Below are 24428 nucleotides of genomic sequence, written 5' to 3'. Positions count from 1 at the left end.
ACAATTACATAATGATAAATATGTATATTTACAGTACTAGATTAGAATATTTAATAGGTCAAAAGAACGTGAAATAGATAATTGTTAGATATTTCTAACTAGCCCGTGCGGAAGCACGGGTTGATAGACTAGTACATCTAAATTTATCAGAATGATTTATAATTTGCAACGAAGGAAGTAGTAGGTATGTCACATTTGCACTGTGTCCTAAAAATGTCGATTAGTGCCATTCCTTTCACAACTTCAGAGTTATTTTTCCATCTCAGATAATAATGACAACGTATGGCGGCAGCATCGAGACCTCAGACGATCGATGGAGGTCGAGGCACCGCGCAACCACAATGATTTTGACATAGACAGCTTTAATTTGGCACCGTACGTGGCTGCTCGTCGGCCTTGCTTGGTTGGGCCTCAAAGCCCACATAGCATACCCCGTCAAAATCATGGGCCTCTAAGCCCACGTACCAACATTCTACCAGAATCGATTCATGGGCCTCGAAGCCCACATACCATGGGCCTCTATTCCCACGGCCCACAGCCCAACTCGCCGCTTCACGCGATTCCCCTCCGCAGCCACCTCGGCTTCCGTGCCACGCCTTCCCCGGGGGTAAGCCGCCGCCGCCGCCGACTCGCTCGCTCGCTCCAAACCCCACCACGCCCCTCACCTCCGCCGCCGCACTTCGCCCCCGGCACCCCCGACGCCGCGCCCGCCACGAGTCGGGCGCCGCTCCTCCCCGGCAGCCGGCGACGGCAAGGGGGCGTGCTCCGGCGCGGCCGGCCCAGCATGGGGGTGGTGCACTACCGGTACCGGAGCGGGCTGCAGACCTTCTCCGTGCAGGTCCCCGGCGCCTTCGCCTCCGTCGCCGAGCTCAAGCGGCTGATCGCGGCCACGGGGCGGCACGGGGCCGGCCGGACGCGGGGCCGCGGCCCGCGGGACGGCATCGCGCTCTGCGACCCCCGCACCGGGGAAGGTGCGTGCGTGTGCGGCCCCACCCCACCCCCGCGTCGCGCCGGTTCCGGCGACCACCGCCGGGAGCGCGAGTGATCGTGCCGTAGATAGAGGGGCAGGGTTTTTGATCGGGTCGCGTGCGTCGCGGTAATTTTGGGGGCCGGCCGGCCGGGCGTGCATTTCTGTTCGATGCCGAGGTGTTCTCCCCTGTTGTGAGCTCTGCGTTCGCAACAGAGGAATGCTGCGTATGTCCATAGCCGTAATCTTGATCTGTTCTCGTTAGAGCTTCATCTTCTTGGGATGCTAGGTAGTTTTATGATGTTGTTCCCAGAATCAGAGTCATTAGAGTGTTCGTATAATATAATAGTGGTCTCGTGCTTGGTTTCCATGTTTTTTTAATTGCTTGTGGGTGCAGAATACGTTGATGGAAATACCATGATACCGCAGAATTCTACAGTGCTGGTCCATCGGCTTGCTGGACATCCGACGGACGCAATTAACACATCGTACTGTCTCCTCCCCAGACTCCATTACCATCTAAAACTTTGTTTGTTACTACTCCTTTCTCGCAGTGAGATTTGGGAGAGTGAAAATTTGAGTCCGGTAACTTCGATTAAGGTAATGCAGGGTGTAGATCATTGCAAAGAGTTCACTTTGAAACTTGGTGTCTCCTGTATCTTCATACAGAAAATTAACATTAAACTGCGAATCGGGTTCAGTCAAAGATAATTTTTCTAATTCTGCAGTGATAAATTATCGTTCATAATAGAAACTGAACATTGCAATGTTTCTTGTTTTTACTAGTATACGAGTCTGGTTAAAATGGCAGAGAGTTTTCCATGCCTTTGTTGGATAGGGGTGCCAAGGTTTCAAAATGTGACTGATTTTTTAAAACTTGTTCATTTAATAGACAGTGGTGACTCTTAGGGGCACTAATTCAAACCTCCTATATTGGGAATACTCTTAATCTTGCCCCCAAACAGATGATATAAAGTCTTGTCCATCTTTATCAAATTAAAAATTTGAGGGGAACCTTGTGTAGGCGATAACATACGGAAAATTATCTATATTTTTGTGTAACAGAGCTGGTATTTGTATTCAGGCCCATAGTCTTAGAGAATGATGGGATGGCATCCAACAAGACAGTTGCTGAGTCAACTTTGAAATCAAGTGCAATTACAGAAACTGATGATGAAGAGGTAGCAGCAATTAGAAATGTGATTGATGCAGCAGAGATTAAGTGGTAAGATACATAATACTCCTGTATCCTTTCGTGGTAGTAGCCTGGAAAACTCAAATAATAGTTTCTTTATGTATACATCTGCTGTAGTATTGATTGATTTTGCCTTCTTATGTAGGGGAGATTCTTCATCTGGAGGTGGATATGACGGTGAACAGTTGGGCCGCCATAATGGTAATGTACTGATGTGTATGCTTTTTCACTTCTAGTTTGACTCGCGTTGACATTTAGTTATGATTAGTCACTTGCAAGCCAATCACACTAGCCAGATTTAACTGTAACACTCTCCTGATGCACTGTTTAATGTTGATAGGCTGGTATGCTATAGTGTTAGACAATGTTCATGCCAAATGATGATCATTCAACTGAAAGAATTGGAGTTATAAGTGACTAAGGAGTTTGTTCACATTTTCATGCTATGTTTTTATTTTGCATTTTATTTAAGAAACTTGCACACCTTCTCTGATCCTGAAAATTTATTTGCAGTCCGTCCATCGGAAGGGGAGGCACCCCCTCCTGGCTATGTCTGCCGCATTTGTCATATTCCTGGACATTTCATTCGGCATTGCCCATCAGGAAGCAAGCCACCTCCACCTGGCTATATCTGCCACAAATGTGGAGTCCCAGGGCACTTTATTCATTCTTGCCCAAATTATGGTGACAGGAAATATGATTCCAGAAGAACCAGGTCACTGATACCCATAGTATCTAGCTTTGATGATGGTATCCCAGCAGAACGTGTCCAGGGCATGTCTAGCAGTGCCAGTGATAGCTTGCCAGCAGAACTCCACTGCCCACTATGCAAGAAGGTTATGACAGACGCAATGTTGACAAGCAAGTGCTGTTATGATAGTTTCTGTGATAAATGTAAGTGGTGCAAATTTTGTAAAGTGGATTGCACATTGATAGTTGTTGCAATATACCCGTGTTCATAATTTAGTGGTGTAAGTAGCTCAAATTTGGGTATATTGAAGGTATTTTGGTTTCATACTGCATGAAAAATAACCTCAACCAGCCTATTTGTTTTTCTGTTGTCAGGCATACGGGACTACATTATTGCCCAAGCGACGTGCATTTGTGGTGTCGAAATACTTGCAGATGACCTAATTCCCAATCAAACTCTTAGAAGTACAATCTCAAGCATGTTGTCATCAAGGGGTGGTGGCCATTCAAGTGGTACGGGGAATCTTGCAAGCTCCATTAGCAGCAATTTAGATGGCAAATCTATCAGCTTCACTGCATCCGCTGTGTTAAAAAGGGACAATAATCAACATATGGACAGCACACCATCGGCTGCTACTGAAGGTAGTTTCTTGATAAATGCGTGCAAGAATCCAATAGATTGTCATCAGAAGCAGACACGTTCTGATCTCCAGAGTAAAACCGAAGAGACTGAAAACACGTCAGTAAAGAAGACCATAGCGCCAGCAGATGCCATGAAAACTGCTCCAGAGCCAAGATGTCAAAAACAGTCGGTACCTGATGGAGTAGCAATAGCTTCAGGGAAGCTTGAGAGAAAAGTGGTTAAGAGACTTAAGACTAAGTCAGCAAAGAAGAAAAAGAAGTCTGCTGCAACTGGAAATGGTGATGCCAACTGTGCTGGATATGATTGCAACATTCCATTTGAACCATCATTCTACAACTCTTCATTGGGACTTGGAGGACTGCCTTGGGGAGCTGATCCTTACAGCTTGTACTTTATGCCTAATATGCCTTCCAGTGGCTACCCTATGGGCATGTATAATGTCAATGATATCAGCAACTTACCACTGCACATTCCTGGAATGCATGGCTACCCAGCAAGCCATTACAGGTGTGTTGAGTTCAACGTGGTAAATTCACACCAAATAGTTAATAGGTAGATATATTTGTGTGCCACTTGCAGTCACTAGCAAACCGAACTGTGGAAGCACTAGATTGTGCCGATTGTATGGATCCTTTGCACCTGGAGACATATTTTGTAGATTATCATTTCCCTCATTGTTCAATCCATTGTCCACATCTTATCTCACCTCTGAATTGCTGCACTGACCATTTCTGACTATTGATTTCTGCACCAGTGGATTCCAGCCTGGAGTTTTCCAAGGTCATGAAGCTTCTGCACACGCAAGGCTGTCCAACAGCTGCAAAAGCATAGGTCCACAAGCTCCGAAACCAGAGCTTCATCATTCCCGCACCTCAGCTCAGAAAGGAGGATCCAGGAGCGGTGGCAGATCGGTTCGAGAGACGCGAGACAGCAGCATTGAGTCCCATGACTACTATGCGGAGTACCATAGTCGGAAGAAGGCTGGAACACATCCTGCTAGCAGTCCAAGGGATGGCAGTCAGCGTAGACATGCAGTGGACAGTGGTAGCTTTGAGTCTGATGACTATAATGAGGAGTTCCATGGTAGGAGGAAGGGGCGGTCGCGTTCTAGGAGTCGGAAATCCAGCTCCAGGCACTCATACAGGAGGCACGCGTACGAGGGCTCAACTTCGAGCGATGAGGAAAGCAACTTCAAGCGAAGTTGGTAGGGCAGATCACAATGCAAGCAGTTTTGTTTTTTGTACTTCCTGAATCCTGTTGCGCCGTGATGGAATCTCCGGTGCTCTTTCATGGGAATATTTGATGTTGTTAGTGTAATGCCTGAGGGAGTGAGGATTTACAGTTAATTTATCTTGCGTGTCGAGCATGAAACAAAGCCGGCGGCTTAATGAATTGTAATTGTCACTGAGAATTTGAGATCCAACTAGAGGTCACTGAGCTGAGTGTAACGATCTGTGTCAATTTTTAACTAGAGATCAACTAGTGTAACTGGGATTTTCTCTAGCTTTAAATTTGTCGTGTCTGTAACGAACAACTTGCATTGCTTATCAGTGATCATTGAGCAAGGATGCAACATGGCTATTTTCGTGCCTGTAACGAAGAACTTGCATTGCTTGTGATCATTGAGCAAGGATGCAGCATGGCTATCATTAGTTAATCATTAGTTATGTTTGGACAAGGATGTAACGTGGCTATGCAAAAAAAAAAAGGGCTAGGCGGATGTGTCATGCGCCTGGGTTAAGAGATCGTGGTGGCCGGGGGTGAATTCTTTCCTTTTAATTCAAGATGGTTTCCTCGTGGTCTGGGTGTGCTGACATGTTGGGGTCATGCGGCACACCATGCCTTCGCCGGGCCATCTATTTGAGTGCCATCCTTCCTGATTGGATCCCCGGTACGGGACTAAAAGCATTGGAGACATGCATTCTTTGTTCGTTCGGCCTCTTGTTCATTTCAGTGCACACGACATTGGCACCATGCAAACAACCACAATCATGCGCCATGAAAACGAACTCATGGTAGATGAATGATGCAAGAACGATTACTAGATGACTGAAGCAACGAATAGATTCTATCTAGGCCAATACCAAAGACTACACCACTATCACATCATAAATATAATCCCATTCATTGGGATGCCCATTCAAAGTGTTGCAACAAATAGAACAACTTGAATTTCACTGTCAAGGTCTCAAGGACAAGGAGTTGTGTATACGGGCCATGGAACTCTGAAGCATTGGAGGGAACCAAAACACATTGTGGTGCTTGACTTGCGTAGCTGAGTTCACTCTCGGTGACCGGGTGAGGCGCTTCGTTTTCTCATGCTTCATCATCACCCAACTTGATTTGCGCAGCAATTGCCGTGGCGGCCTTAGGTGGCATGCTCTATCTTCAACGCAACAGATAGCAAGGACACGGTTCCATCATCGGTCGCCGATGTGGCGGGTAATATGGTGGCAACCTGTTATATCGGTGAGTGTACATCGATCATGTCACATGGTCAGCACGTTTGCCGCAAGGTACGCGGCTGACATAGAATGTCGATGTAGAAGGAGCGCAACAATGGCGCTAGATGTGTCCCTGCAGCATTGGCAACGATCTCGAATGCTTCTGATTTCTCTGCTCCATGAATGTTCAATGGCAGCAATCCGTGACTGATGGATTGATGCAGGATGGGATCGAAGTAGATCGCAGGCCTTTCCTTGACAGACTGAACCCAGCCTAAGTCTGAAGTGCCCAAGTAGCACGGTAGCATCATATTCAGAGTGTCGATAGCATCATATTCAGTGTATTCATGTCTTTATCTATAGTACTAGTAGCATGGTTTCAGATACAATAATTGCAGGTTTTACATTGATTTGAGCATGCTTGGCACTCCAAGATTTGACAGCATTTTCTTTTGACCAATGCTCAAGAAAATAAATGACACCGAGAGAACTAGAAGTGAAACATATTAGGGAAAAATCCGGTTTACACCCTCCAACTATCACAAAAGTCTGATTTTCAACCTTCAACTATGAAACCGATAACAGAGGCCATCGAACTGTTGAAACCGGACAAATTTGGCTCCTTAGGTGGTTTCGAAGCTGGTTTTCCATTTTCTATAAAATTCATAAGTAATTCATTTTAAATACAAAATATGAAATGTGTATCAAAAGTTTTCTAAAAATGTAACCTATCTATTGGCACAATACTTGTCAGTTGTTTAGATTCAAATTTTTTATGTTCATAATATTTGGTTGCTTGTAGTTATATCTATTATTTTTTAATAACTAAGATTCAAATAGAGCAGTAATAGCTAGGTTAGTTTTTTAGAAAATTTTTGGTACTAGTTTCATATTTTTGTGATTCAAAATGAATTAGTTTTGATTTTATAGATCTAATTAGAAATTTTTAATTTTTTAAAAATACAAAACCACCTTCGAAACCACCATAAGGGCCAAATTTGTCTGGTTTCGACAGTTGGATGGCCTATATTATCTGGTTTTGTAGTTGAAAGTTGAAAATCGGACTTTCTGCGATAGTTCGAGAGTGTAAATCGGACTTTTGCCTATTATTATTTCAACAGAAAATTAACTAGCTAGCCTGGCAGGCGGCTTGTTTCAGGTTTTACATTCATGATGGATGATGTATATATGAGCACTGGTTGAATGACTTGCACCAACAGGTGCATCCTTATAAAAAAAAATAGTACATGCCTTTGGAGAGTGTTCCTGTGCTTCTCTTCCATGCCTCCGCCCGTTCAAAATTTTCTTTCACAATTTCCCAACTCAAATCAGAGACAAGAAACAACCCTTTCTTCAAACAATGCCAACAGACAGGCAAACACCGTCGTATACAAATATGATAGCACAAGAGTTAGTATGGTGGGTATGGTTAGTTGTTCTAGAAAACTAACAGTACGTAGACGAACACTAGAATGATGTTGATGGTGTGTTTAATTGCACTAAACGCTGCAATGAAATGCTGCTCATGTTATTTAATTGGACACAATAAATTTGTGATGGCGGATGCCGTCGTCCATAGTGTTCAATTGCAATTTTCTCATGATACTTTTGTTACGGCGTTGGAGTTTTTTTTTTGTAGTACGTACAGTCTGTGACCGATCAAGAATAACCAACAAGAAGAATCAAGGTCCTCTGCCCTGCCGCACTGATCGTGTGATCCAGCCACCCTGCTGTCTCGCTAGCTGGAGGAGACTTTCTTCTCTGGGACCGTCAGTGCTCGTTCACCCCCTTCATCACGACATTGGCACACCAACCTCCAGCCACATCAGGCAAACATCACGACATTGGCACACCAACCTCCAGCCACATCAGGCAAACATTTTAACACTCATGCGTCCTGAACCAACTCTCGACCAGGATCCCGGCTGGAATGCTCTACAGATGGTCGATGAATCGTGCAATGCATGCTTTGTTTACAAGGCGGTCAGAATTGCACCGAAGACGTATCATCATACTTATCACACATATTGATATATATGTGGAGCGGCGACGACATCTTTGTGCGGGGGATGTGGAGACCCCCATCATTTGTGGAGAAGCTTCTTAGTGGAATCCGGGGCCAAGGTGACCGTGATTGTGTTCACGGAAGAGACTTGGTGGCCGAGTAGCAATACTCTTAGTGAGTGCTACAACAACGTGGATGTAGGTGTGCCTTTGTGGCTAACCGAACCACGGGATAAACACCCGCGTCAAGAGTTTGCTATCTCCTATCCCACTCTTTAAGCTTCCGCATTTCATACTAGCAATTTGGGTGCCTTTACTTTCATAGAATAGTTTCTTGATAGGAAAGGCTATAGGTTGCTAAACTCTTTTGGGATAGGGGTTTCACACTAGAACAACTTAGTTGCACATCTAGATAGCATGTTTTAGTTTAAGTTTTGTGCAAACTAGTTGGAGCCATAGGTCTAAGTTTTTATTAGAGTCTAATTCACCCCCTCCCCCTCTTAGGCTAGAGCACCCGATCACTTTCAGGACTGCCACGTGCCATAGAGAAGGGTCGGCCTTGGCATCGAGACTGATCAGAACAAGCGCCAACTCCTCTGAGGTGGTGGACAAGCTTTGGCAAGGGCACGGCAGCCCCCGCACTAGCATGTTCATGTTGGGAACGTGGTGCACTACCCGCGTGGTATTGCCTGCCATGTTCGCCTTTTAGGGGCCTCGCTCCTCGACATATACCGCTACATCACCAGCAGCAAATGTCCTCAGCAGTGGCGCAACGACCTCCTTCTGCCTCAGCAGCGGTGCAATGATCTCCTTCTACCACGACAATTGGACGGCACTAGAATTGAGAATTTTCCAGGTCGCGCTGGGCTCAGGTCCCAAAATCAGTACCCGAACTCACCCAATAACTCAATACAACATTTAATCCGAGTTTTAAGTCAGGCTAGCCTCGGCATTGGACGGTGCAATTCACTACTTTTCGGTGTAAAAATAATTAATTTTAATGTTTTCGCTTCAACACGTTCGATTTTTCAAGCTTACAAAATTACCGACATGCTTGGCCGTAAATGAGCACCGGGCCGAGCTCATTAATTTGCTGGAGCCTAGATACCACTAGCCCATCACATAAACTATACTCTTTGTTTTCAATTTGCTCCAACAAATACGTCGGGTACCATAATTATGGGGCACCCTAACCCTAGGTTAAAACACTCTCAAACGCGCAAAACAGGACAGGTACCTGGGCCGATTCCTTTTCTGGAGCAGTACTGACGCCCAAACTCGGATGCCCAAAGCTGCTCTAGGAACAGGAAGCCCAAGTTACGTTCGGCCCATGGCCCATCACCACGGTACGGCCCCGCCGAGGCCTCGCCAGCCGTGGAACAATCTCCGCCCCGCTCGAGGGCTCCCTGCCGAGGCCCCTCGAAGCGCAGGTAGTCTCCGCCTCGTTCGAGGCTCCCTCAGCCAAGCCCCCCCCCCCCCCGCAGGGCCTCGGCGCGGGGGGAAACTCCGCCTCGCTCGAGACTGCCCTCGGCATACAGGGGCAGCGGCCCAACCACCCGACGGGACGGGGCGCCTTTACTCGCCAACCACTCCACGGCATGGGGGGGGAGTCAGATGGTGTCAGGCTGCGTCAGCTGGCGTAGGCCACCATGCCACACAGCGGATGTGATCGGCGTTCCGTCGGCTTGCGCCCGCCACTGTGCCGCTATTCCCGGCGCGGTGCAGGTCTGCGGCGCCCTATGCTGACTTGCCTGACACGCCCTCGCCACTGTGCCGCCTGCCCTTGTACTTTTCTCCCCTGCAGGACCCTCGGCGGGCATGGGCGACGACCCTCGGACACGGTACGGCCGTTGACTGGGGCAAGACTGAAGTCTTCCGCACCCTCGATGCCCTACCTCATCCGACGCCAGGCTCTGTTGTTGTTGGTCGAAACCCACCGGCGAGCGGCGACAAGCAACACGTAGAGCCGGGAGGTCACTTGATGCGCTGGCAGACACTGCTCCCTCGTCGACGGCCCGCAATCCAGTCACGCGCCCGGAGATTACGGAGAATGCCGGGTGTGCCACCTGACCTATACCCGATCAGGAGGGTGCGAACGTGCTTCAAACGATTTGCCTGCGTACAAAGACACGTGTAAACATTAGTCCGAGCCGTGGTGTCGGCTCCCCGGGATGACTCTTGCATCGGCTGTATAGGAGCCGATCGAGTCCCGGTGTCAGATCGGATATGTATCTCCGGATGTCAGTGAGTAAGGCATAATTATGGAAACTGCTTCAATTAAATCTAGCTAATCTAATCTACGATGGTAAAGCTTCACTGCTAGATCGGATCATCCTACACGTAATTGAGCCTAACAAACGTAACAAATAACTATGTATCAACCAAAACAGAGGCCTAAGAACAAGCAGGAGCTAATTCCCGGATCAATTCCCTATCAAGATCAAAGCAAAGCATCTAATACGCCGCCGGATCGTTCAACCCGTTTGCAAGGCCTAACCTAGCAGATATTATGCTAATTCCCAAGCATGAGAACAACCATAACAGATTAGATCTACTGAACATAAAAGAAGCAGGGTGTTGCCTTTGCGCAGCTAACTCTATGCAACAAGAGCTAGCGTAAGATGATGACATGATCGCGCAAAGACAACGTGATATTCGTAGTAAATAAGCGATGAAAGCATGATAGATCTACTAAAAGCTCTACTAGGAACATCAAGATAACTAGCACTATTCGCCATAAAAAACGCTTCAGTACGAGTAATACCAAGGTAAAAGTAAGAACAATACTGCCTTGATCGCGCAAAGCGATCAAGGCAGCATGACGCTTACTTGGATGAAACCCTAGAATTAGGGGTGGCGTTGCGCCGAGATTGATGTTGCAAACGTGAGGACGTTCTCCTTTTACGAATAACATAAGATACATATTTATAGTCCGGAAACTTGGGAAACAATCTATCTATCTTGTCCCGATTGGACTCTATCTCTAATTTTAAGCTAACCCTAAAGATACACGGCCTATGTGGCCCAAATGCTCGCGCAGGAGCCGGTTTACAAGCCCTCTTGATCTTCTGCTTTAATCCCAACTTGCTTTTGGCCCATAAATTAACCCTGTTAATTTGTGGCGATAACACATGCCCCCTGGTTTTGGTAATGATAATTCCAAAACCACTATGTCACTTCATCTTCCGGTTAATGCTCTTAAAACCGCACTGCAACCACCACGGAAGACGCAACGTCTCTGCAACTGGCCTCTTCGTAAAACGTGAAACCGCCGATCCATTTTCTAATCTTTTCTATTTAATCCCCTCTCAAATCGGCTTCTTCACCACTAACCTTCTTCTTCTTCCCGAAGCCAACAGCACAGAGAAAACCATCCCCCGCCGACCATGGCGATCTCTTCCTCCTCTGGCTCCAACTCCTTTGGAGATTCCTCCTCTTCCTCTTCCCCTTCTTCCTCTTCTCTCTCCGCCTCCTCCATTGATTCCATCTCTGAGAGTCGGGAACCAACTCCCGAGTGGGACCCGCAAGCAGCCTACGAGGCGCTGGCTCCTCTGCATTGGGATGCAGAGGAGTTCGACTTCGGGGTCGCCTCCGAGGAGGACGAGCCCAAAACCGAAGGAGAAGAAGACCTCTAGTTCCTGTTCCAGGAGGAACTGGAGAGCTCCGAGGATGACGGCTTCTCCTGGGAGGGAGTCGATTCCTTCGAGGAAATCGACTCCTCGAGCGACGACACGGCGGCAGGCGGTAATCTTTGCCAGTTCCTCAAGGCTCCCATGGAGGGAAGCGAGGAAGATGGCAGCAGCAGCAGCGGACGGAGCAGCAGCAGCAGCGGACGGAGCAGCAGCAGCGGCAGCAGCAACGCCGCCGCCGACGACAGCGGCAACGACGGCGACGACGGAGATGCTCCGGCGCGAAGCCCCAAGCGCCGTAGATGCTCGGACACCTACGACTGGTAGACGTAGGTAGCTTCTTAGGGGTAGGATCACAAAGCCGAAGGATTAAATCCTTTGTAAAAGTCGGCTTTCCTTGTAAAAAACTTTCCTTCTAATGAAGTTAGTTTCCTTTAATCACTTTGTCTTCAATTTGTTTTCCAAAAAGCCGATGGCAACGCATCAGGCTTTTATAAATATCTGAGAGCCGATGAAATTCAAATCAGAAGCAACCCGCACACGAGTAGAGTACCACTCCCATCGAATTCGAAATAGACTCTCAAATTCGAGTGCAATTCGAAAACCCTGCTCTACATATTCGAGCAAGAACCTCTCCAATCATCCGGAATTTGAATCAGAGCCGATAGTAGTCAAACCCTAGACCAACAGATCTGATCCATGGCGGATTCTGCAACTCGGATGGCAAATCTTGCAACCAACGATGCAGCAATTTATGGCCTGACGGTAATACTCGGCCTAATCCTTTAGTTTTCTTTAGCTTACCAAGCTTCTGAAACTTTAAACTCTGAATGCGACACCAAATGTGAACTTCTGAATTTCTGAACTTCAGGTGTCAGACATCCTTCTGCCGCATCCCTCTGAACCAAAATCCTTCTGTCTTGGCCCACGGACCTATGAAAACCCCGTAGATTTGATCTCTTGTGAAGCAAATAGGATCCCTTTCATGAGCCAAAACATCGATTTGAACTCCTGGGCCGACTGCCTGAGAGCCTGGCCCAATCCGCCTGAAAGCTGGATAACATGGTACAGCAGAGTAGCAAAAGCCTACATGCCCTTGTGGCAAAAATTAAACATAGCATATGCACTTAGCTTATCACTGTCTCATCTTGACAAAGATGAAAACCTTCTGAAAACCATTGGTTATTTCTGGTCCGATGCTTTAAACTGTTTCCTCTTTGGTCATGGACCCATGACCCTTACTCTGCTAGATGTCATCATGATCACCGGCTTTGACATCAAATCTCCAAACCCTGCTGCTCACAGGATGACAGAAGTTCCTTTCAAACTTTCATCTAAAGCTGACTGCACAAACTGGAGCACATACATGAATCAGCATATGAAAACCAAAGGCCCAGTGAGCAAAAAGGAACACACAGCCTTCTTAAATCTTTGGCTGGAACACTTCGTCTTTTGTGGTCCCTCTTTAGCTCCAACTAAAAACTATCTTCCTTTGGCCTACCATCTGGCCCATGGCAAACGCACTGGCCTAGGCAAACTCTTCCTTGGAGAAACCTACAGATATCTCCATTTGATGACATCCAACTTGCTTAATCAAAAGAAACTGAGAACTGGAGGCCCTTGGTGGTTCATCCAGTTGTGGGCACAACTGTACTTTCAACACCAGATTCCAAACTTCCAAGGCCTGACCAAGAATTCCTTTCCTAATGAGAGTGGCAAGCCAATTAGATGTACCAGTTATGGCCAAGCTCTTTTTAGTCTTCCTGGCAGCAGACTGAACCCGACAGATGCAGCAAAGTGGTTCAGAGTCTTCTACAAAGGTTTAGAAAATCCTCTCTTCTTCCCATACACTGAATCTGAAGCCTTCGAGAACCCAACTGCCTTCAGACTAGACAGCTTCGCTGATGATGACAGCACTCGGCATCTATACTCTCTGATGATCCGACCTGGCTTCCTTCCTGTTGGTATTAGCACTTCCAATAGGATCATCAAGCCAGGTTATGAAACCTACCAACCAGTCATAGCAGCTCAGCAATTTGGCTTAGGACAAGTCCCTCCCCACTTCCATATTCACCACTTGGTGGAGAGCAGAGCCGAACTTCCTGATGGCCTCACCAGTTCGAGATGCTACAGCATGTTTGATGACCTCCACATCCCAATACCAGCCGATTTGAACTTTGTCACTTCATCAATTGACTTCAGCTCATGGTGGGGTATGTGGAAAACACATGTGTTCAGAAAAGCCTTAGGCCCTCTACTACAGCAAATCGACCCTGAATATGTATCTTCTGAAGAAGAGGTACTGAATTTATATATGCACCTTTCTGAACCCTCTATCTTTTACTTTATTAATTCTGCTCACCCCGAATGCAGCAACAAGATGGTCCAGAACCTGTAACTGGCAACTGGGAGCCATTCCACTTTCTTCCCATGGCCCCTAATGTGCTCTTCTGCAAGGGATCTCCAACAATGAAAAAAATGATAATGGCTGCTCAGCCATACCTGCTCCAGCCGGCTTCCAAACGAAGACAGACTTTAACAAATGTTGCCCTTCAATTTCCAACCAAGAAAAGGAAGATGCTTGCAAGAAGAACCAAAAAAGTTGTCCCATCTTCCCCGACTCCATCGGGTGCCAACTCCAACAAGGTATTTCCCCTTCTCTGAAACTTTTACTTCTCATACGAATACTCTGGCTGACTGCAGTTGCATGTTCAGGATAAAGCTGAAGATATTCCTGATGCTGAAAGCCCAATACAGCATGAGAGAAACATAAATCCCGATCTTCTGGCAGAATCATGCGAAGGACAAGCTGAAATAGTCAACATTCTTGATGCTGACTCAAATTCTGTTAGGACGGTCGCACCTGAACCGACCAATGCCTTTTCTTCAGAACAGGTAACATTACAAGAGTCAGTTCTGAACTAACCGATAGCTTTACTGATGATCCTTGCTTTAATCTTCAGATGTTTCCGCAGGGCTTTGATATTTCAGGTTTGCTTTCCTTCGACCCAACATCAATGGGTCTGACCATCCCTGGGGCAAAAGCACTACCCGTGCAGCAATCAGCCAACTTGGCAAGTCAGTTCCAACTCGTCAAGGACCTACTGTCTGCTCCAATCACCATCCTGGTCGATGATTCCAGCAAGATAAGAGAAGTCCTTGAGCAGATCGAATCCCAGCTTCCAGAGCCACTCAAAGTCAAACTTTGGCCAGCAGGCCATCTCCCCTTCTTTCGTGCAGAGGTGAAGGCAGCACAACAAAGAATGGAGCTACGCCGCTCTCAAGCTCCTCTGAAAGCTGACATTGCTGAGAAGTGCAGGCTGCTCAACCAGAAGAAGACAACTCTGGATGCTAAAGCTGATCTTTCTGAGAGTACAAAACGACTCAACCTCTTGGAAAAGGAACTGGCAGAACTTGAAGAAAGGGTCCGCAATACCCAAAGACAGATCCAAGAGGAGAAGGCTTCGATCGCAAACTCCAAGCAGGAAGCCCAAAAAATGACCGAACAAATACATGCAGAGTTTGCATAGATCAGCACCTTGAGTCGTCAGATAGTAACAGGCGATGACAAAGATGACGAAGAGATCATTGCAAAAGCTGACACCGTGCGCGCAGAAGCCATCCATGCCATAGAGAAATTCCTGAACTAGTAGAACTTATTCAGAAACATTCGATGTTGCCTGTTAATCCTGAAACTTGTACTCGTTTAAAACATCTTAAGTCGATGGCTATGCATCGGCTATCTCGCTCTTTATATATTTTGTTACTAGCCAACTCAACGTGTTGGCCTCTTTCTTTCTTTTCTCTTTTTTTTTACTGGCCAACTCAACGTGTTGGCCTATTTCCCTTTTTTTTTTACTGGCCAACTCAACGTGTTGGCCTATTTCCCTTTTTTTTACTGGCCAACTCAACGTGTTGGCCTATTTCTTTTTTTTTACTGGCCAACTCAACGTGTTGGCCTGTTATAATACAGCTGGATGGATCTCATCGGCTTTATGATTCGCCTTCCCACATGCTCGGGAAATATTTCTTGAGATGTTGGCCATTAACGGCGACAGGAAACTTGACGCCGTCTAACTCCTCGAGCATGTATGCATTCCCGGGCAAAACCTGATCAATCTTGTATGGCCCGTGCCAAGTTGGAGACCACTTGCCATACTTCTTGTCTTTAGTCCCCAATGGCAGCACTGCTTCCCAGACCAAGTCTCCAACCTAGAAATTCTTTGGCTTGACTTTCTTGTTGTACGCACGAGCGACTTTAGCCTTGTTTTCCTTAATCTTCTCCAATGACCAAAGTCTTAATTCTGTCAGGTCTTCCACGTTATCATTCATCAAGGCTGCATATTGTTCAGATGTCAAATCGTTTTGAAACTCAACACGCCTTGATCCAGCCGTGATCTCCCAAGGCAACATAGCGTCTTGGCCGTAGACTAGATGGTATGACGACGTCTTAGTGGACCCATGACATGCCCACAAAGCCTCCGACAATACCTCATGCCAGCGTCTAGGATATTCATCAATTTTCCTTTTTATCAGCTTGATGAGGCTCTGATTGGACGCTTCAGCCTGTCCATTAGCCTGGGCATAGTATGGAGATGATCTAATCAGCTTAATCCCTATGTCATCAGCGAACCTCCTGAATTCTTCTGATATAAAGACCGATCCTCCATCAGTCGTAATGGTCTGAGGAATCCCAAATCTGTGAATGATGTGTTCTTTGACAAAGCTGATCACATCTCTTGACGCTACTGACCTCATGGGCACTGCCTCTACCCACTTTGTAAAATAATCTGTGGCAGCTAAAACCCATTGGTGCCCCTTACTGGAAGACGGGTTGATCTGGCCAATCATGTCCATGGCCCAGCCTCTGAATGGCCACGGCTTGATGATAGGATTCATCACCGATGCTAGTACTATCTGAATTTTGGTGAACCTCTGACATGCCTGACATCCCTTGTAATATTTGAAGCAATCCTCAAGCATAGTAGGCCAGTAATAACCCGATCGCCTGATCAGCCACTTCATCTTGTGAGCCGATTGATGAGTACCGCAGGCTCCCTCATGAACCTCATGCAAGAGCCGATTTGACTCTGAAGGCCCCAAACATTTAAGAAGTAGTCCTTCCAAGGTTCTGTAGAACATGTCATCCCCTATCAGAACATACTTCATAGCCTTAAGTCTTATCCTTCTGGGTGCCCCCCGAGCCGAATCCTTCAAGTAATTGAAGATATCGGCTCTCCAATCACCAGGTTCTAGAAATTGAACCTCTACGTCCACTCCATCGGCTGTTTCTTTATATCCGGAAGCCATCTGTGCTAAATCATTAGCTTCATTATTCAGAGTTCTGCGAATCCAGTGGAAATTGATGTACCTGAATTGTGACATCAACTCACGGCATTGCAACCATATCGGAAAAAGAGCCTCGCTCTCACACCTATATTCCTTCGTGAGCTGAGAAATCACTAACTGTGAATCCCCAAATATTTCCACTGCTTTTGCACCAGCTTCCAAAAGTAATTCCATTCCTTTGCGAACGGCTTCATATTCTACCAGATTGTTAGTGCATGGGGAATTCATCCTGATTGAAAAGGAATAAGTTGCCCCCTGAGGCGATACCAGCAGAATTCCCACGCCGCACCCATCATCACAAGCCGATCCATCAAAGAACATAGCCCAAGCGCGTATAAATAATGTAGCGATATCAGTGTTGATTCTATCTGCAACAAGATCTGCTAGCGCCTGACCTTTAACTGCCTTAGCGGGCTGGTACCGGATATCGAACTCTAACAATGCAAACATCCATTTTCCAAGTCGACCCTTCAGAACAGGAGCCGACAGCATGTGCTTTATGACATCCGATTTGCATATGACAATAGTTTCCGCCGAGAGCAAAATATGTCGAAGCTTTGTGCATGTAAAGAATAAACAAAGACAAAGCTTTTCGATCTCAGGATACCTGGTCTCGGCATCTAGTATGCGCCTGCTGAGGTAGAAAACTACCCTCTCCTGGCCGTCGTGCTTCTGGACTAATACCGAAGCAATAGACGTGTCCCCCACGGACAAGTACACGTAGAACGGCCTGTCTTGTTGGGGAGGAACCAGCACTGGAGGCTTTAATAAATATTCCTTGATTTCATCGAAGGCTCGCTGCTGTTTTGCCCCCCAGCGAAACTCATCATCTGATTTAATCTTTACTAAACCCATAAATGGTTCGATGCGTCCAGACAGATTAGAGATAAATCGTCTGACAAAATTAATTTTACCAATGAGTTTCTGTAATTCTTTCTTCGTGGTAGGCGGCGTCATCATCTTCACAGCTTCTTGACTCTTTAGGCCAATCTCAATTCCTTGTTCGTGCACCAGGAATCCCAAGAATTGACCAGTCGACACGCCAAAAGCACACTTCTTTGGGTTCATTCTGAGCCCAAATTTTCGAGTCCGCTCCAAAACTTGACGCAGATCTTCCAAGTGCCCCCTAGCGGATGTAGACTTGACTACGACATCATCGATATAGACCTCCACCAGTTTGCCGATTAGATCATGAAAGATATAATTCATAGCTCGCTGATAGGTTGCACCGGCATTTTTCAATCCGAAAGACATAACCAAGTACTCAAATAATCCGACTGCGCCCGGTACTCTGAACGCGGTCTTGTTCACGTCTTCTGGGGCCATGAAGATCTGATTATAGCCGGCATTGCCATCCATGAAACTCATCATTTTGTGGCCAGCAGCTGCGTTGATCAATGTTTCCGCAACAGGCATTGGGTATTCATCCTTTGGCGTCGCCCTGTTGAGATATTTAAAATCAACGCAAACTCGCCATCGGCCATCCTTCTTCTATACCGGTACCACGCTGGAGATCCACTCTGCATACCGGCACGGCCTGATGAATCCAGCATCCAACATCTTCTCCACCTCTTTCTTGACTTCCTCTAGGACTTCGGCCTTCATTTGTCGTGCTCGTTGTTGGAACGGCCGAAATCCTTTCTTGAGCGGGAGCCGATGCTCTACGATGCTCCTGTCCAGACCGGGCATCTCAGTGTAATCCCACGCGAAGCAATCCCGGTATTCTTTGAGCAACGCGATCATCTCCTCACGCAAGGCTGGGTCCAACTTTTTGCTGATAAATGTCGGTCGTGGCTTATCCCCAGGACCAATATCAACCTCTTCTAAATCGTCAGCTGACGTGAACCCGAATCCCAGCTTGCCGTCGTCTAAAAAACCAGCTGCGAACGCAGGCGAATCTTCATCATCAGCAAGATCGGCGGCAAACACAGGGAGATGACAAGAAAAATTATCCGGCCAACCGCATGGGCTGGCCGTTTCCAAACTTTTATTATCATTCAAGATCAAATGTTCAGTAATTGGCCAACTGCTAGAGCAGGCCATTGTCTGTACGTCATGAAACAATTTTGATCCTAAACAAGATCTTTCTATTTTTTGGGGCCGGTCGCCTGGACCGGCCTTCCTAACTCTGCTGCATCCTGTAGTGTGCCAGGATGCCTCTACTCTGTGAGGCCAGTGGATAAGACCAGCCTCAATCCGTTTTTTTGTCGCCTCGATCCGATCACAGTCCTCTAGCGCGATCCCTGAAATCGGTTCTTGTCCTTCTGCGTCCCAGGCGTTCATGTCTGCGACCGAGACCTCACTAGACTCATCTGCAGGGACCACTTCTACTTGATCGCCATCCCATTGGACCAGATACTGATGCATAGTGGAAGGAACGCAACAATTAGTGTGAATCCAATCCCTTCCGAGCAGTACCGTGTAGGTGCTCTTGCTGTTGACGATGAAGAACGAGGCCGGGATCGTCTTGCGTCCAACTGTTAGCTCCACATTAAGAACTCCCATCGCCTCTGACGTTTGCCCGTTGAAATCGTTGAGCGTCACATTGGTCTTGATGAGGTCAGCAGTGGAACGCCCCAACCGGCGCAGTACTGAATATGGCATCAGGTTGATCGCAGCGCCAGTGTCGACCAACATTCTGTTGACAGGCTTGCCGTTGATGAAGCCCTTGAGATAAAGCCCTTTCAGATGCTTGTAGCTCTTCTCCTTTGGCTTCTCAAAGATGACCAGCTGAGGACCAAGATCGAGCTGTGCAATAGGCAAATCTTCCGGCCTAGGTGCCCGGAACTCCGATGGGAGGACGAACACCATATTTACCTCAGCCGATGGCTTCTCATCGGCTTTTGACTGCTTGGGGCGCCACTCTTTCCTTGTAGGGCGCCTCTCCATCCTTCGCGGACGCCTGACCTGTTCTGCAAGATCCGGACGCACCTTTCTTAGCATGTCAAGGTACTTTGTCTCTGCTTCTTCGAGGCTGCACAAGCGTTGCACCCTGCGCTTCTGAGAACGGCTGAGACCATCAGGACACCACCGTGGGCGATGGTACTTATCTTCTTCTTCTTCTTCCGGCTCGAGATCACCCCTGGTTGGCCCCTCAACGCGGTCATCATGACGCACTTTGGGCCCCAATCGCCGGAAGACCGATACTCCCTCAGACTGGCGTGTCCGAGGCCTGCACTCCAGACAATCATCTATAGTAGGCAATCGGCTCATGCCGGAGTTCCAACAATACCTGAAGAACGGACAGTGCCAGTGGTCGCGCACGGCTTGATGTCTTCCCAGCGTCCTTCCTGTGCAGTACTCGTATTCTTCTTCTTCTGACTTGTACCGGCGACGCAGCTTGTGCTGATATTCATACTTTTCCCGAAGCCGGTCAGAAACTGGGAGTTGATTATGGATGTGACGAACCTGTTCTTCAGTAATGTATTGCTGCTCTGGTTCATCTCGATCTTGGGGCCGCTTGCCAGAAACGGCCTCTCTCCTCTGCTCGTCATGACGACGCACAAGCCCTGCCATGTTGATCTGGAACGAAAAATTCTGGCCCGTAGGGGTAACGTCTGGAAGCTCCACCACATTGACCTGTGGGAAGGGCCTCGTGTCCACCTTCATCGTATGTTGGGCCAGGATCAATCGGCCTTGCTCGATAGCCGATTGAATCTGACGGCGCAGCTCCTTGCATTCACCCATGGCATGAGTGAACGAGTGGTGCCATTTGCAATACAGTCTCCTCTGCAGCTCTTGTGCGGTTGGCGACTTGTGATTCTCTGGGAGCTTTAGCTATTTTTTCCTTTAGCAGCAGATCGAATATCTGCTGTGCTTTGGTCACGTCGATGTCGAAGCCCTTCACAAGCCCCTGCTGCTTGACCCACTTGCACGGGACGGGGTTTGCCCCCCCGAGTCCACTCTGCTACGGCTATCTCGTGTTCCTCGCCAGAGTCATCAGATTCGTCCGCTTGAGCCATGTTCACATGGCGCTTGAACTTGTCCTGGTACAGCTCAGGATGGTAATGCTCGTACGTTGTAAGCTTCCACACCAGGTGTGCCAGAGAGGTGAACTCCAGTTGAAAATATCCTTGATCGGCTTAGCGAGTCCCAGTACTGCCAGATCAACTGCCTCTTTCTCGGTGATGCGCGATGAGTAGCACCGATTCTTGACCTCTCTGAAGCACTGTATATACTCCGACACAGTCTCCCCCTGCCTCTGCTTGACTTGGGCTAGGTCAGCAATTCCAGCTTCGGCCGATTCCGAGTGGTATTGGGTATGGAACTGGTCTTCAAGCTGCCTCCAAGTACGAATCGAATCCGGGGCCAAAGACGTGTACCATCCAAAAGCTGGGCCGGTGAGAGACTGGGAAAAGAACCGGACCCTTATAGGATCCGATACGGAGATCATCCCGAGCTACGTAAGGTATCGGCTCACATGCTCTATGGAGCTGGCTCCTTCTGAACCACTGAACTTGGTGAACTCAGGGAGCCGATACTTTGGTGGCAGCGGGATCTTGTCGTATTCACTTGGATACGGCTTGGAATATCCGATCGCCTTCCTCTTGGGCAGGATGCCGAACTGGTCTCTCAGTACTGCACTGACCTGCTCCACGCTAAGGGTTCCTGGGGCCGATGGCTCAGCACTCGGCCCGGTAGCATACTTTGCCAGCCACGCTAGTTTCTCCGCGTCTGGTCCAGAAGCCCCTGGGTTTGCCAGCTGTACCGAGCGTGTTGGATTGACATTGTCAGGGATGTATGCGCACGTGTAGCCGTACGGGATCTCCTTGGGAGGCTCGGTCAGGAACTGGCCTTCTCCAGGATCACTGCCAATCTTGTGAACGACGTAGATCAGCGAATTCTGTGGTCTTGGAGCCGCGAAAGAGAACGGTATCGGCGGCCTAAAATATAGTGCAGCTTCTCCCGCATGCTTCCCCAAGGCTGGTCCTGATGCAGAGTACTGGTTCTTGATCACCTCTTGGATGACGCGATGCACCATGTGCTCGAGCTCGTTCATCAGGCTCTCAGAGTGCCAATGAAGTGTGTGGGCCATCATGTAGTTCATCTCCTGACGCAGAGCCCTGGTGCGCTCCTCTGATGGCACAGACAGATCTACGCCGTCGAGAGCGCCTTGAGGTGAGAACCCCTTCCACCTGATGCCGTGGTTGCGGGTTCTTTCAAAAGAGCCGATGAGATCGGCCTCGAGTGCAGCTCTGACATCATCATACTTCTTCTTGTGTTCAGGAGGGAGTTCTTCGTATGTGATGGGGTTGGGAGCGGCTTCCTGGTCCGGCGGTCCAGTCATTGTTGCAGCGGATGTTGATGCTGAAAAGGGTCCCACCAGGCATGCCAGAATGTGTTGTCTGTCGAAACCCACCGGCGAGCGGCGACAGGTAACACGTAGAGCCGGGAGGTCACTTGATGCGCTGGCAGACACTGCTCCCTCGTCGACGGCCCGCAATCCAGTCACGCGCCCGGAGATTACGGAGAATGCCGGGCGTGCCACCTGACCTATACCCGATCAGGAGGGTGCGAACGTGCTTCAAACGATTTGCCTGCGTACAAAGACACGTGTAAACATTAGTCCAAGCCGTGGTGTCGGCTCCCCGGGACGACTCTTGCATCGGCTGTATAGGAGCCGATCGAGTCCCGGTGTCAGATCGGATCTGTATCTCCGGATGTCAGTGAATAAGGCATAATTATGGAAACTGCTTCAATTAAATCTAGCTAATCTAATCTACGATGGTAAAGCTTCACTGCTAGATCGGATCATCCTACACGTAATTGAGCCTAACAAACGTAACAAATAAATATGCATCAACCAAAACAGAGGCCTAAGAACAAGCAGGAGCTAATTCCCGGATCAATTCCCTATCAAGATCAAAGCAAAGCATCTAATACGCCGCCAGATCGTTCAACCCATTTGCAAGGCCTAACCTAGCAGATATTACGCTAATTCCCAAGCATGAGAACAACCATAACAGATTAGATCTACTGAACATAAAAGAAGCAGGGTGTTGCCTTTGCCCAGCTAACTCTATGCAACAAGAGCTAGCGTAAGATGATGACATGATCGCGCAAAGACAATGTGATATTCGTAGTAAATAAGCGATGAAAGCATGATAGATCAACTAAAAGCTCTACTACGAACATCAAGATAACTAGCACTACTCGCCATCAAAAACGCTTCAGTACGAGTAATACCAAGGTAAAAGTAAGAACAATACTGCCTTGATCGCGCAAAGCGATCAAGGCAGCATGGCGCTTACTTGGATGAAACCCTAGAATTAGGGGTGGCGTTGCGTCGAGATTGATGTTGCAAACGTGAGGACGTTCTCCTTTTACGAATAACATAAGATACATATTTATAGTCCGGAGACTTGGGAAACAATCTATCTATCTTGTCCCGATTGGACTCTATCTCTAATTTTAAGCTAACCCTAAAGATACACGGCCTATGTGGCCCAAATGCTCGCGCAGGAGCCGGTTTACAAGCCCTCTTGATCTTCTGCTTTAAGCCCAACTTGCTTTCGGCCCATAAATTAACCCTGTTAATTTGTGGCGATAACATCTGTTCACTCCGCTGTCACCGCCACACCATCGACTGGTGCCATAGGACACGGACACGCCTTGGAAACAGTCAGAGGACTCGCAAGGACGACGACCACGCCCGACGTCATGCTCCGCAGCACTCAGCGACAGGAACGACCACTATTCTCCCCCGGATTAGAAGGGAGAACGGTGCCCCCAAAAATATCTTACATGTGTAACTCTCCCCTCCTTGGTCTATAAAAGGAGGAGGCAGGCCCCCTAGCACGGACACACGAACACCTGCATACGCACCCACCACTCTTGATATTGACACTTGCCTCAATCGAACCTTAGCACCTCCAGGGACTTGGGAGCTTCTCTCCCTCTCTCGCTCAAGCTTGTATCCCCTACTACGAGCACCCCGGGGCAAGTAACACAGTACATCCTCCTCTGCTGGACGTACGGGCCCCTCGGCCAGAACCAGGATAACCCCGGTGTCATTGTGTTTCTCTTGCATCAACCATCTGGAGACAGGGACACGTAACACATTTACTAGTTGGCATTGGGCTGCGAGTTCCTGACACCGACAGTTGGCGCGCCAGGTAGGGGGCGATGCGTGAAAAATCACTCTCTACTCCTACTTGGTCTCCAGATGGTGGTCATGTCAAGACGGTTCCCGATGGGCGTATCGGATCCGTTCCCAGCGGGAACTGTGATCCGGTTCGGGAGTCTGGAGTTCAGGGCAACCGGCAACGGTTACCTCATGGAGCTCCTCACGCCCCGAAGCAACCCCGACGTCCCAGCGCCGTAGCCGCAGCGCCGGAGGCGCTCGGGCCAGCGTGCGCGGCGAGCCCGCATGGAACGGCGCAGAGTGACGCGCCCTAGCCTCCCCGCATGGGTCGAAGCTAGGGCGCCACAAACAGACGCCACGATGGGGAGCGCCACCACCTCATCACCAAACCCAACTGCAACGCTGACAGGGGAAGGCGCGTCT

General features: G+C 48.2%; 1 protein-coding gene across 2 annotated transcripts; it reads left to right on the top strand.

The window, feature by feature from the left end:
- Nucleotides 1-555: 555 nt before the first annotated feature.
- Nucleotides 556-5068, top strand: LOC120700200 (E3 ubiquitin ligase PQT3-like). Of its 2 annotated transcripts, none has more exons than XM_039984418.1 (7): nucleotides 556-971; nucleotides 1365-1455; nucleotides 2052-2192; nucleotides 2308-2363; nucleotides 2676-3056; nucleotides 3228-4002; nucleotides 4250-5068. In XM_039984418.1, the coding sequence occupies exons 1-7, from the start codon at nucleotides 785-787 to the stop codon at nucleotides 4701-4703; spliced, it is 2085 nt and encodes a 694-aa protein (XP_039840352.1). In that variant the 5' UTR covers nucleotides 556-784; the 3' UTR covers nucleotides 4704-5068. The 2 variants fall into 2 exon arrangements, with proteins under 2 accessions (XP_039840352.1, XP_039840353.1); XM_039984419.1 differs by lacking the exon at nucleotides 556-971 and adding an exon at nucleotides 1010-1256.
- The last annotated feature ends 19360 nt before the right edge of the window (nucleotides 5069-24428 follow it).

This window comes from Panicum virgatum, chromosome 3K (genome assembly GCF_016808335.1).
Source record: "Panicum virgatum strain AP13 chromosome 3K, P.virgatum_v5, whole genome shotgun sequence".
In the NCBI taxonomy this organism is placed as follows: domain Eukaryota; kingdom Viridiplantae; phylum Streptophyta; class Magnoliopsida; order Poales; family Poaceae; genus Panicum; species Panicum virgatum.
Note: the sequence above shows the minus strand (reverse complement) of the source record. Positions and strands in the feature narration are given on the sequence as shown.

Coding starts and splice junctions, on each gene's coding strand:
- LOC120700200 (XM_039984418.1), top strand. CDS start 785: ATGGGGGTGGTGCACTACCGGTACCGGAGCGGGCTGCAGACCTTCTCC. Junction 972..1,364: donor CGACCCCCGCACCGGGGAAG/GTGCGTGCGTGT, acceptor TTGTGGGTGCAG/AATACGTTGATGGAAATACC. Junction 2,364..2,675: donor ACAGTTGGGCCGCCATAATG/GTAATGTACTGA, acceptor ATTTATTTGCAG/TCCGTCCATCGGAAGGGGAG.